General features: G+C 42.2%; 1 protein-coding gene across 4 annotated transcripts; it reads right to left on the reverse strand.

The window, feature by feature from the left end:
* Positions 1-6: 6 nt before the first annotated feature.
* tbx3a (T-box transcription factor 3a) lies at positions 7-7679 on the reverse strand. Of its 4 annotated transcripts, none has more exons than XM_035667405.1 (7): positions 6581-7679; positions 5185-5452; positions 4527-4673; positions 3429-3505; positions 2771-2928; positions 1555-2198; positions 7-467 (listed from the first exon to the last, which is right to left on the reverse strand). In XM_035667405.1, the coding sequence occupies exons 1-7, from the start codon at positions 7132-7134 to the stop codon at positions 21-23; spliced, it is 2295 nt and encodes a 764-aa protein (XP_035523298.1). In that variant the 5' UTR covers positions 7135-7679; the 3' UTR covers positions 7-20. The 4 variants fall into 4 exon arrangements, with proteins under 4 accessions (XP_035523298.1, XP_035523297.1, XP_035523296.1 ...); XM_035667404.1 differs by having other exon boundaries at positions 2771-2943; XM_035667403.1 differs by having other exon boundaries at positions 5170-5452.
* Positions 7680-12280: the final 4601 nt, after the last annotated feature.

Below are 12280 nucleotides of genomic sequence, written 5' to 3' on the forward strand. Positions count from 1 at the left end.
AAAAAAAAAAAAAAATTCTCTTAGGGGGACCCGCTCCGCGGCCTGTCCTGATTTGAATCGAGCCCGCTGACCAGGCGCTGGATGCTCTGCAGCTCGTTGGCGGCGTCTTTCTCCGTGCAAGTCTTTGGGGACATGGAAACCGAGCCGGAGGATATGGTGGACGAGTGACTGGTCACCTCCGATGTGGAATCCAGGGTGACAGCAGACACGGGGCTGGCTGGGACGATGCCGTCCCCTTTCAGCTCGGTCCCGCTGCCGGCCATGGAGGGCATGGCGGTGGTGAGCAGGGTGCTGTCCGGTACCGTCATGGGGAGGGTGTATGGGCTGTACCTGAGTCGGGGGCGCACTGCGTTCAGGAAGGGGTGCCGGTGCACCGAGGAGGAGGCAGCAGAGGAGGCTGCCGCGGCTGCTGCCATGTACGTGTACGGATAAGGGAACAAACTGCCAAACGGAGACATGGCAATGCCCTGTGGAGAAATGAAGAGACTGAGTGTGAGCCGCAAGGCTGGTGTTATAGACACAGTTCAAACACTTGAGTGCACTGTAATAGCACTGAATGGGCCAAAAAATGCACGGTGATAAACTCTTTTACCAGACTGCTGCATCTGTATGTTTTGGATTAATGTCTTGGAACAAATGCATGAAAATAATGATTTAAAGTGAACTGCTTTGGGCAGTTCTTGTGCTTTACTTTCATTGTCCTCAGTAAGTTTTCTTTTCATACACACTGACGCTGGTAATGCCTTGTTTTAAGGCTAATGACGCCGTCTGACACTGGCTGGCTTATGGACAACATTTAATCCAAAACGTGGTTGTGACTTAGGCAATGCAGAATCATGCTGTAGTGCTTTCAGTGCTTCCATTCACACAGCCTTTCACAAATCTAACTTGTTAGGGCTAAGAAAATATTCCAAAGCTTTACCACCCAGCATGTAAACAGCTTTGGTGCTTGTTCAAGAATTTGTATTGCAAATAAAAATGCCTATTATCTCATGTTGCAATCAACAAGGGAAGTTGCAGCTATAACACTTGTTTTGGCAATAAATGGAAAAAGACAAATTTGTTGTCTATTAAAACATAATGTTGTTTCCCTCTCTGAACCAATGAGGCATTTTAATACTCGCCATAATGGCTCTAAAAGAGACTTAATGAGCACATATCAAAAAAGACTAACACCTCCAGCTGTTCTGAGGTGGTCTGTCTCTCAAATCTTTGTATTTCTTAATGAATGATAGTTGGGCTAATATCCATAACAACAATGCCAGGAGAAAAGAGAAAGCTGATAAAAGGTGCTCTCTGATAGCCCAGTATAATATTAGCCTATTTGGCAATACAACTAAATAAACAAACGTGCAAAAATACAGACACACTGCCTTTCTTTCTCACAATTATGTCTAAAAACACACATGAACCTGATGAGAAGAGCATTAAAGACATTTCAATATCTGACATATTAAATGTGGCATATGTGCCTCCAAGGCCTGCAGTCTGCTGTACTATATAACCCAACATGTGCTTTAAGGCTGAGCATAGGCCCAAGAAAACAGGTTTTACCTGTGATGCCAAGACATGTTGCTGCAGATGAAAGGGCAGGCCTGGCGCTCCCGTCAAGCTTTGCGAAGGTGATGCCATGCTCGTGGTGTCCATGGTGCTCACTCCTCCCGTGGACACAGCTGCCAATAGTGGCCCCATACCCGCGGCCATGTTTGAGAATGCACCTCCCATGTTGAACTGACTGGGGTGCAAGAGAAACGGATGCGCACTCCCAAGGTGATTGAAAAACTGTTGTCCTGTTAAGCCTGTTGGAAATCCAAAATTATGCAAGTGGCTGTGGCCTATGTGCGGGCTGTCAGTCTGAACAGTCAAAGGCATGAAACTGTCTTTGCTTATTGGCCTGCACTCTTCTGTTTTGGGCTGGTCCAGGTTCGGGCTCTTGAGGTCTTCTCCAGAGCGAGTCGTACTGGAGATGACGGTGATTGGGCTCTGTCTGGAGTCTGCCTGACTTTTCTCAGTCCGAGGGCCGCTGTCGCGGTTCCTGCTGGTAGTGTCACTATTATTAAAGGCATGTCCCTTAGCTGGGCTCGCCTCGTGATCCTTCCCGTCCTCCGTAGTCGTGGAAATCTTGCTAGAGTCCGGACCATCTTTGATGTGCCCATCTTTGCTCTCATCGTCGCTGTCCTCATCGCTGTCGCAGAAATCTGTCAAAGCAGAAGGAGTGGACTATCAGTTACCTTTCCGCACATGGGTGAATCATCAAAATAAACCCCACATTATCAGTCAGGTGGCTGCACTTTGAATAAGAAACGGAGCTGCAGGACACTTGTTTCTACTGTAGGAGTCCACACTAATGCGAACAATAAAACATTGTTTTCCATTAGGCTCGTACAACACAGAAGTAGATGACATTAGTTTTAAAAATATATATTTTTGTTTATTTTTTATGTATTTTTGTAGCAGACTAATATCTTTCTTCTGCACAGACAATTGTCTCTTTAATTAGTGAGCATGTTCGTGCTTTCATTATGTTTTACTATTCATCTCAATAAGACAGTCAATGTGAAGGATTGCTCCGTCAAATTTTCCAGTGTACTGAATATGAGTGATCAGCTAATATTAAAAGCGGTCCATTGACTGTAAGCACTTTACATCCATACAGTTTACTCTTACGTAGTAAAAAAAAAATATATATCTGGCCACAATCAATATTTTACGACTTCTACACACGACTTGTGATAGGAGCTGAGACTGAGTGTGGGGTCTGTCAGCCTACCTTTCAGGTGTGGGGGGCCCACGGTAGACACGGCAGGGGACGAGGCCTGGCCGAAGCACTTAAAAGAAGCCTGCTCTCCGGAGGAGTCGTCTGAAGCCCCGTTCTCCTTTTTCTGCTGCTCCTCGTATGAACGCATGGATTGCAGCGCCAGCTGTTTCCTGTGCACAAGCAGGCTACCCAGGTTATTATAGGTGGTGGTCACAGCTCCCAGGTCAGAAACAATATCAGCAGCACGATGAATGGTTTATGAGTTTATTTAGATTGGACACCTGCGATAATGAAGCCCCTGACTATAGGACTGACTCACCTATGCGGCAGGTACCAATACCATTACAGTGCCATTGCTTTAGCAGGCCAGTGTATCTATCAACCATGTCATGCCAAATTAAACAAAAAAAGCACATTATAATTCTAAAAATTCTACGTTTTAGGATTAATAATTTAAAATAATAATTAACAATTAGCAGTTTCTGTACTTGCCAAATTTTAGCCTTGTACCTATTTGATTTGAAACTGAGGAGCCAGACTCCCTGCGGGTTAACGTGAAAGCTTTAGCGCGGGTGTAATCCACCGAGATCACTGTCTGTCTCCAGGTATACACATTTTTGTCCTTTTTATTCCTTTATTTATTTACAATGCAATTTTTCCTCTGTCTTACCTCTTTTCCCGTCTCCCATTGCCCGTGTCACGGAATCCTTTGGCAAATGGATTATGGTCAATTTTCAGCTGGGTTATCTGAAATAATTAATGTGTAAATATTAGCAACTGAAAAATCACTTCCCTACAGTGTTGTCATTCAGTGTGTCTTTATTTTTATTTTTATTTTTATTTTATTTTTTTTACAAATGCTGGTAAAGAATCAAAGCAGGGGCTATTTTTTAACAATACATTCAGATTATTGTCCCAACAGGCTAAAGCTACTATAATAACACTATTTGGGGTTTACAGACAAAACACACACAGGCACACACGCGCACACAAAGAGCACACGAGTCTTCCTATTGGCACGTTTTTCCATGAGGACGAAATATGCCGCTTTTTGTGTAAACTTTTGCAAAACTTTACTCCCACACCACTTCCTCTCAATCTCCGGCTGTGTTACCGCTGCACATGGGAGGGGAGGTGGGTGGGGGGTTAGCCTACCATCGTTTCCCAACAATATCAAAGAGTTGAGGAGATGATTTTCATTATCTTTACGTCAGGGACTAAAATGTTACCATGCAGCCCGGTCTGACACAACCAAAACGCTCCCCCACTTTTGTTTCTTTTTCTCCATCCAACCGCACAGTGTTTGCCCTCTTCTTTCTCTCATTTCTCAACCCCCAACCCCTTTTAGTTTCTCACAGACACACACACACACACACACACACACACTCACTCTCTCATACACACACGCAGAGAGAGAGAGAAAGGGAGAGAAAGAGGGAGAGAGAGTCTGGGTCTGCGCCAAATCCTTTCCACGTGATTAAATATAAGGAAGACAACCTGTATAACATTCCTCAGAATTATTACTTTCCTTCCACGGGCTGGTGAATAGGGCATTTACTCGCAACATCATCCCCCCCACTATGTTACCTCACTCTCACAGGCTCAAACAAATATGACGTCTTTCATATTTTATGGCAACAAAATGGTGCAGAGCATGAAAGACAGGGAGGGAAGCGCGTCTGACAGGGCAAAGGGACAAGCACACAAGCTATACTTTAGAGAATATTCAGGATATGAAGTTAAGCCTATGAGCAATAATTGTGCTTACCTTGTCATTTTGATAAGCAGTCACAGCAATGAAATCCGTTTCAGGGAAAACATAAGTCCTGAAGGTACTGTACGGGAGTTTGAGAATGTCGTTGGCCCTCACAATGTGAAATCGAGGCTGATATTTGTGCATTGAGTTAAGTATGGTCTGCAACAAACAAGCACAGAAAGAAAATAAAAATGATTAGCGCACTATTGATGTTCCACTGTTACAGAATTAATTTTCTTAAAATGTTCTTAAATTCGAAATCAAAGTCACATTATTGGGAGGAATTGAATCTTTTAAATAATATTGGGTTGTAAAACTTCCAAATTATATATATAAAAAAAAAAATCACCATGGAAATTATTTTTGGTGGAATATTTAATCAGTTGAATAAAGCAGTTATAGAGCCAGGGACGTCCATATAGATATAGGCTTAATTGTCTTGCTTGACAATTAACAATATTATTTCAAAGGTAATGACATTTGTATTTTTTTTTTAAATTTTTGTAATGATCTCCAAATCTTCAAATCAAATCTTAAATCTAGTGGGACTTCCTCTGCTTCCATACAATTAAATACAAACAAAAAAACCATCAAAATACATTTAATTGTGTGGCTAACTAAAATGGTATGTTGATAAATAGGAAAATTGACATACATTAGTTGAACTTACAAATCCATGCTTGTCGGAGATGTTATTTGTCAGCTTGAGCTTGTGAAAATTGACGACTTTTGACATCCACTGTTCACCAGTAGCCGGACTGTCCGGGTGAATGTACATCCTCTTTGGCATTTCGGGGTCGGCCTTCCCCGCCACCATCCAGCGGGAGTTATGAAATTTGTACCTGCAGTCGTCGGCTGCAACTATATCCATCAAGAGAATATATTTGGCCTTCTTGTCCAGACCAGTGCACCTCACTTTGAACGGGGGAAACATCCGCCTGTGACAAAGGAAAACAAATGATAAGCACTGATGTAGGGCCGAATAAAAAATCTGGTTAAAATGTTCAACAATATAAACATAAAGCTGGAATATGTTTAGATTACTAGAAATATATGTTCATTTTACATAAATAGTGCTGTGTCAGTTTGATAAGGAATGTGATGTAGCCTGTTCTTAATTTTTTTTTTTCTGAGACGAGAAGAAGAGCATAAATGTCTGAATAAGAAGTTAAGGGGACAATTAAATATATTCTTCCTCTACTTTATCTCTGATCAGGCTGTAAACAATACGTCAACGCTGTTTGGACGGTGTCTGGATTTTTCTGAATGCCTTGAAAGGCCTACACACCGACACAGCAGCCATCTTTGTATTCTGTCACTGTAATAAGGACGAAAACTCAATGTTGGCATTTCAATGGATTATCCGTCAGTGTAAAGTTTTGACAAACCCGGCATGAAAAATGAACAATAGGATTATAAGCAAGCATATTTGTATATGAGGATATAGAGCCATGAAGTTGTAAGCTACTGTAACTGGAGGCTTAATATTAATAATACAGAAGCTACAAGCACAGTCCCTTTTTATTTTACAAAATAACCTCAAAGCTAACAACTGATTTCCCAGCATTAAAGACTTGCTTGTTAACATGTTCAGTTTACCACAGACCTCTGAGTTTGCATGCTGAGTGAGCACACAGGAAGTCTTAGCTTTATCTCAGCGTTTCTGTCTGGCTAAAAATAAATATCTATATATTATTTGTTTTTTTTTGTGTGTGTTGTAGTCACTACATATTATCGTGTAATAAATGTCATATTTATATGACAACTGCGAGCCAATTGTGCTGCAATCTAAGTTGAGTTAAGACACATTAGACTAACTAACTAAGACTTGGGAGCGTTGAATGAAATAAAGACGTTATCTAGAGGAATTGTAGAAATATACCTGCATAGATATAACTCCAAGTGGCATAAGTACAGATCTGTGTATAATATCATCCATCAATATGCACAACAGACTTCTGCACGTCAGATTATATATTACATTTTTGGGTGAACACACACACACACACACACACACACGCGGACACACACACACACACAGACACAGACACAAAAATCAATTTTACCTTCCAGATTTTGTGATCACCATCTCAGTGCCTCTCTTGTGGAAAAGTTCCCAAAGCTCCTTGGCTTCCAGGTGAACTTTAGGGTCGTCCTCCACCTCCTCCTCAGGCTCCAGAGTCTTCATAGGCCTGAGGTGGGCGGCCGCAGCCTGGTGCCCCAGCGAGGAGAAGTGGAGGCTGGTCTCCGCGGCTCCCATCAGCTGGTCCATGATCGGCTTTCCCAGGGCGCCCGGGAGAGAGAGGGAGCCGCTGTGAGGGAGCGCCAGAGCCGGGAAGAAAGGGGGCTGGTGACCCAGCATTGCACTCATGGCAAATTCCGGACCCCGGTGAGGTATAAACGGATGATATGCCATACTTGATCCTTGTATGACTGGATCTCTCATCAGGAAGTTCATCCAAGTGCAGGCACGACTTGTTGGATATGAAACAATGTTTCTAACAACAGCGAAGCCTGGTACGAGAGGAGCAAACGGAGACAAAATAAAAAAGAGGAGAAAAATAAAGCTGAATTTGGCAAACTTAGGAAATTCCTCCTTCAACTCTGCAGAAATAAGCATCCACTTCTTTTTTCACAAGTTGCTGGGAAATCTCTAGAGTCGTTTGCTGAATTGTGATCAAAAGTCTGCAAAGCGAAATGTAAAAATGTTCTCCATTATTCTTCAGAAGTGCTGCGAGACCGATTTTCTTCAGAGGTTGACGCGCATCGGACACCTTTCTGTGTCTCGCTGGCTTGCGGACATTAGTCGAATTAAACCAACTGGGGTGAGTCACTTAATTGACTGCAGTGCATTCTTTCTCTTCTGCTGCTGTTTACAATATCGGCATTCCTGTTAAAATGCGTTCCTTCTTATTGGCTTCAGTCCTGCAGCGACGGCGACGTGTTGAAATATTTCGATAGCGCCGAATAATCCCCCTGCCTTTACTTGCTCCGGACATGCACCCTCACACGCACACACACACTTTATTCCTCCTCTCTCTTTCACGCACACACACATTTCAGAGAAAGACGTGTGCAGAGAAAGAAGTCCGCTGACGGCCAGAGAGAGAGAGAGAGAGAAGAGAGAGAGAGAGAGAGAGAGGTGGTAAGGTCCCAGCTCCGTGATTTTCCTAGCGCCTCTGTGGCCCATAGCGCTTCATACTGTATGGATGTGTTGCATGTTACGAGTAGCAGCGCTCCGTTTGATTGGCTCTTTGACGCTTTCGGACCAATTGTGTGGCTGCGTAGGCGTGGTTTTAACAGGTCGGGTGGAGGGGACAGACTTCAGACTTATAAAAAGGTGTTTGGAAACTCAAAAGGGCTTTGCCGTGAAACACCACCCTGCCCCAGTCAGTGTTGTGTGAATATGCCAACATCGTTACAGAAGTTGCGCTATCGGTCGGTCTGTGAGACCCAGCGAAAGGGGAGAGAGCAAGACAAGCCAAGCCGGGGAACCGGCACGCTTTGTCGGCGAGGTGTTATGATCTGTTGGGCTGTTGACTTCCTTCTCTGTCCCGTAGCACAGCACCGTTCTTACGCTTTGGATATCACGCACATAATATTATTAATTCATAAGTAGCCTATATTTATTTTATGATTGAACAATATTTCATTTGCGGTCTGCAGTTTGCAGAGATTTAACAGCGCCGAAAAGCAGCCGAGTAGCCAACATTTCCTGTAACATCCTCCTTTGAAATCATAGCTCAGGAAAATATGAGCTGGTGACGGGATGAGACGCTCGATGATAAGTTCATGTACTGTTAATAAGAGTGTTATGACGCCGCTGAAACGCCCAATAATTGTTTATCATTAAATTTATATTGGTTTATTAAATTGTGTTAGAATGTTTATGGCTTAAAAGTTTATTTCCTATATTGTCATTTCTGATATCCACACATACATTGCTACTACTCCTTCATCCCGCACTCTTCCTCTTTAATATATAATATTGGGCTAATATATCAAATCGAAACATGAATCGCTGATGAACTGATGACTCTTGGAAAAGTGGCAAAAACGTTTTCAACTCTAGTGGAAATTTTCCTTTTGACTTGAAACAAGTTGACCTGAATTAGAGCCTAATCGTACATCACCAGTTTGCGCGCAAACAGGCAGAAGAGAGTCTGTGAGGATGTGTTCACTGGGGCTTGTGTGTTATCAATTCCTGTATCAAACCGACTATGTTTTGAAGCACACCAGTCAATTCTGTTGTTAAATATAGCACGCTTTCCCGGCACAGCTGTCTGGGAAACAATTCAATTTTAGTCCCATGTCTATAAAATGACACTTGCGCACTGATAGTACAAGGCTTATTTTTAATTCTATTTCAGCAAATGTTTTCTTCAGGTTTCTTACATCAATATTCTGTAGGTATGTACAATTTTTTCTTTTTAGGTAAAGCCGTGGATATGAATAAAGTGTGTGGACTTTATACTCAGCTAAAACGCCGATTAGAAGTGTGCAGTTGCGCACTTTTGGGTGCAATAATATTGCTTCACTGCAAAGCATTTGGAGAGGTGTGGACCCTAGACAAAGCCACGTTAGTGCTCTCTAAAATGCTATTTAACCACAAATTCGCAAGTAAACTAGAGAGCCGTGGCCAGTCAGCCACCTTGGATAAACATTGACCATCAATTCTCAGTCAATTGTCTGTCTCCGTGGATCGCGAGGACCGAAGCGGTGGTGGACCTTAAAGTCCTTGGAACTTGTAAAATGCCTCGAGGTTCATATTAGGAGCCTCGGAAAGCCTTTACTTCAACAGAATTTCCATTCAGCACTGCTCATGCATGCTAGTATTAGTGAGAAGCCTCTGTCGTCATATTATGCAGGGTTTGTTCATTGCAGATCAATTGTCCATCATGATGTGAGTTATACATGTTACAGTGCCCTCTTCATCATATATTTGGCTAGATGACAAGCTACCCCTCTAACACCTGTTTTGTGTGGATCTCCATATATGCATATGTATGTGCAAAGTGGAGTGGCTTGCATGCATATGCAGTATATTCCCCCAGGGAGATACACAAGGATATTCAGCTTATGTGTTGTCTTATTGATTTTCTAGAGAAAACAAATGCGATAGCTGTTGATAAGCCACAGCAGCGTCTGACTGAATGAAAATCTAACACAGCTCCAGTAGCTGAAATCAGAAGCTAAACCTTTACATGGTATAAGCCCCAAAACGAAACATGCGGCTTTCCACCATCCTACCTGGGGCCTTCCATCCTTCTCTTTGTTTGAGTGAGGTCAGGCCTGTGTCAATTACTGTGGCTTATTCTTCTTTAAACACTCACCCCCATTAGCAGCACATTTCAATTTAGTGGAAGGTGTCATCAAATAGGAAGCAGTGTTGACACGGCGGCAGCCTTTCAGTCTCAGTGGCCAAGCTGGCTTCATTAGCTAAGCAAGTAGAGAATGGTCAATACACTATATAAACTTTTACAGGGTTAGGGCTCTCAGGGACTCAGAGAGGCTATAAAAAGGTCTGAGCTGACACTACTGATTGATGAAGGCAACTTTGTCAGCGCTTCCCTTTTATACATCTACAGAGATCATGCATATCAAAATCAAAAGGGGCAGTATATTTGACTGGACAGGCTCTAAAATCTCTCACTCCAACGTGGGTGGGTATTTTCTGGCGGAGGGGGGGGGCAGCTTGTGTTTTTAAACTTGTCTGTTGTATAAAAGCATCATGCAGTCCTGTCCACACAATTTGTAAAAGTTATCCTCAAAGAATATGTTATAAGATGTTAGAATTTAAGTGGAAAAGCAGCCCCTTTCACGTGGTGCTGTAGCGCAATTCATTTTATTGAATATTCTTATTACTATTACCCATTGCAAGCCTCCCAATATTATCAATGAGGAAAAACTCCATTAAGGTCATGGGTTATGAAGCCTCAGTGCCCTACACACAACAGCTATACTGTGTAGGTTCATTAAGCAAAGCTTCAAAGACATTCCTGGAATTGATCATGGAGCTGCAAGTGATGTAATGTATGCTGTCCTGTTTATTTGCAGATTGTTAATGATAAGCAAGGACAGACTTGGTGGCACCGCTCCTGAATGGAGGAGATTGTCTGCTGAGAGTCATCAACCCTAACATGACATGATAGGGAAAGGAAACATCACAAGATTAGTATATTCAACTACTATAATGACTACAAACTTCATTATGGGCATCCCAGCACACAAAGTGGAGGGGGAGATGTTCAATTGACAGCATAATGACTTTCTAAATGCAAACGATTTACTTCAAGATTTAGGTGGGGCTAAAATTGATCCATTGAGGCTATATTGCAACAAAAGGGGCGCAGATTGTAAAATGCACTTTCCAGAATCACACACGTGTTTTAGTCAGTTGGCAGGAGGAATTGATAAACTCTTTACCTGTCGATGAATTGTCCCCGTTAGCATTTTTAGTCAAGTCAACCCTTGCTCTCATCAATTTCTGTGCTGGCCAGTTATAGGTATTGATGAAAAACAATTTTAGTTAATTAGGGGATGTGCTTATTGATGGCAGTGCATTGACTACAGATTGACAAGAAAAATGGTCATGTGTTTGCTCCCTTGGTTGAGGTTGTTCATCAACACTGACTCTAAGGCTCATAACTTTTAAGTTACTACCACACAGTTAAGGGAGAGGATATTGAAAGGTGAAAAATGGCCCATTTAGCTTTTGATCCATTATCTAAATACAGAATTATTGATGCTAAAATGCCTTGATCTTAATCTCTATAAACAGAAAGATGTGATACAAAGTTTAAAGGACAATCTGATTTGTTCATCATGCAGCATGTAATATGAGATGAGTGTCACAGTTATGAATTCATAAGATGTGATACTATTACACATTATAATAAATTAGACGTGACCTCTGACTTGAAATGTTACTGGACAATATTTTCACAACTGTGCAAGATGTGTTTTATAAAATCCCATTCAAGTCAAAAATCATCAGAGTTTGTGTTTTGTTTATGAATACGTTTGCATTGCATTGTCTGGCCAGAAGTCCACTAAATGCTCACGTTTCCTATTCACATAAAACAAGCTATGCTCATTATCACCTGTTGCTGTAGAATAAAGTAAGGACTGAACAGCTGCTTTTTTAAGGTACATTGTACTCAGCACTATTAGAACAAACCAGTCCAGTGGCATGCATCACCTGTAGAGCATAATGCAGGGGATTTGTCTGCTCAACCCCATAAAGGCCGTCAGGCTTTCTCTGCAGCTACAAGCTGTGTGATCAAGATGCTCGTGGTAAATGCCTCAGATGTGGACCATGTGTCAAAAGACTTTAGCTTGCCTTACGTGCCACCACTTGCCAACATGGGAGATAAGCATCTTTCGTCTTATATTCTACAAGAATCTTACTGAAACCAGTTTTGCATGCTACAAAGCAAACAATAGCAAATGGAAAACAGAAAAATCCTCAGGTTATTTGTCATCAAGTTAGCGCAAAGTAAATATGTTCCCGCTATGTTCATGAGAGGCATCAGTTAGGGACTATTTAGGGCTTGAATCAAAAAGTGTTTAGGTTTGCACTGTGCAGTGGGCAGGGAGGTTGCCCTAATGTGGATATCTGCTGTCCATTTAGCTTCCCCACCACCGGCATTGGCTTTGTGCTGCTTTGAGTTTGCAGTCTCACGAAGTTATAAGATTTTGCCATTGAATCCAACCTCAAGACCCAGTGCTTTTAAGAGGAGTGGTATAAAGCAGTGCATTCCTCC

Source organism: Morone saxatilis, unplaced genomic scaffold (assembly GCF_004916995.1).
Source record: "Morone saxatilis isolate NCDOM2014 unplaced genomic scaffold, NCSU_SB_2.0 Contig21, whole genome shotgun sequence".
NCBI classification, from domain to species: domain Eukaryota; kingdom Metazoa; phylum Chordata; class Actinopteri; family Moronidae; genus Morone; species Morone saxatilis.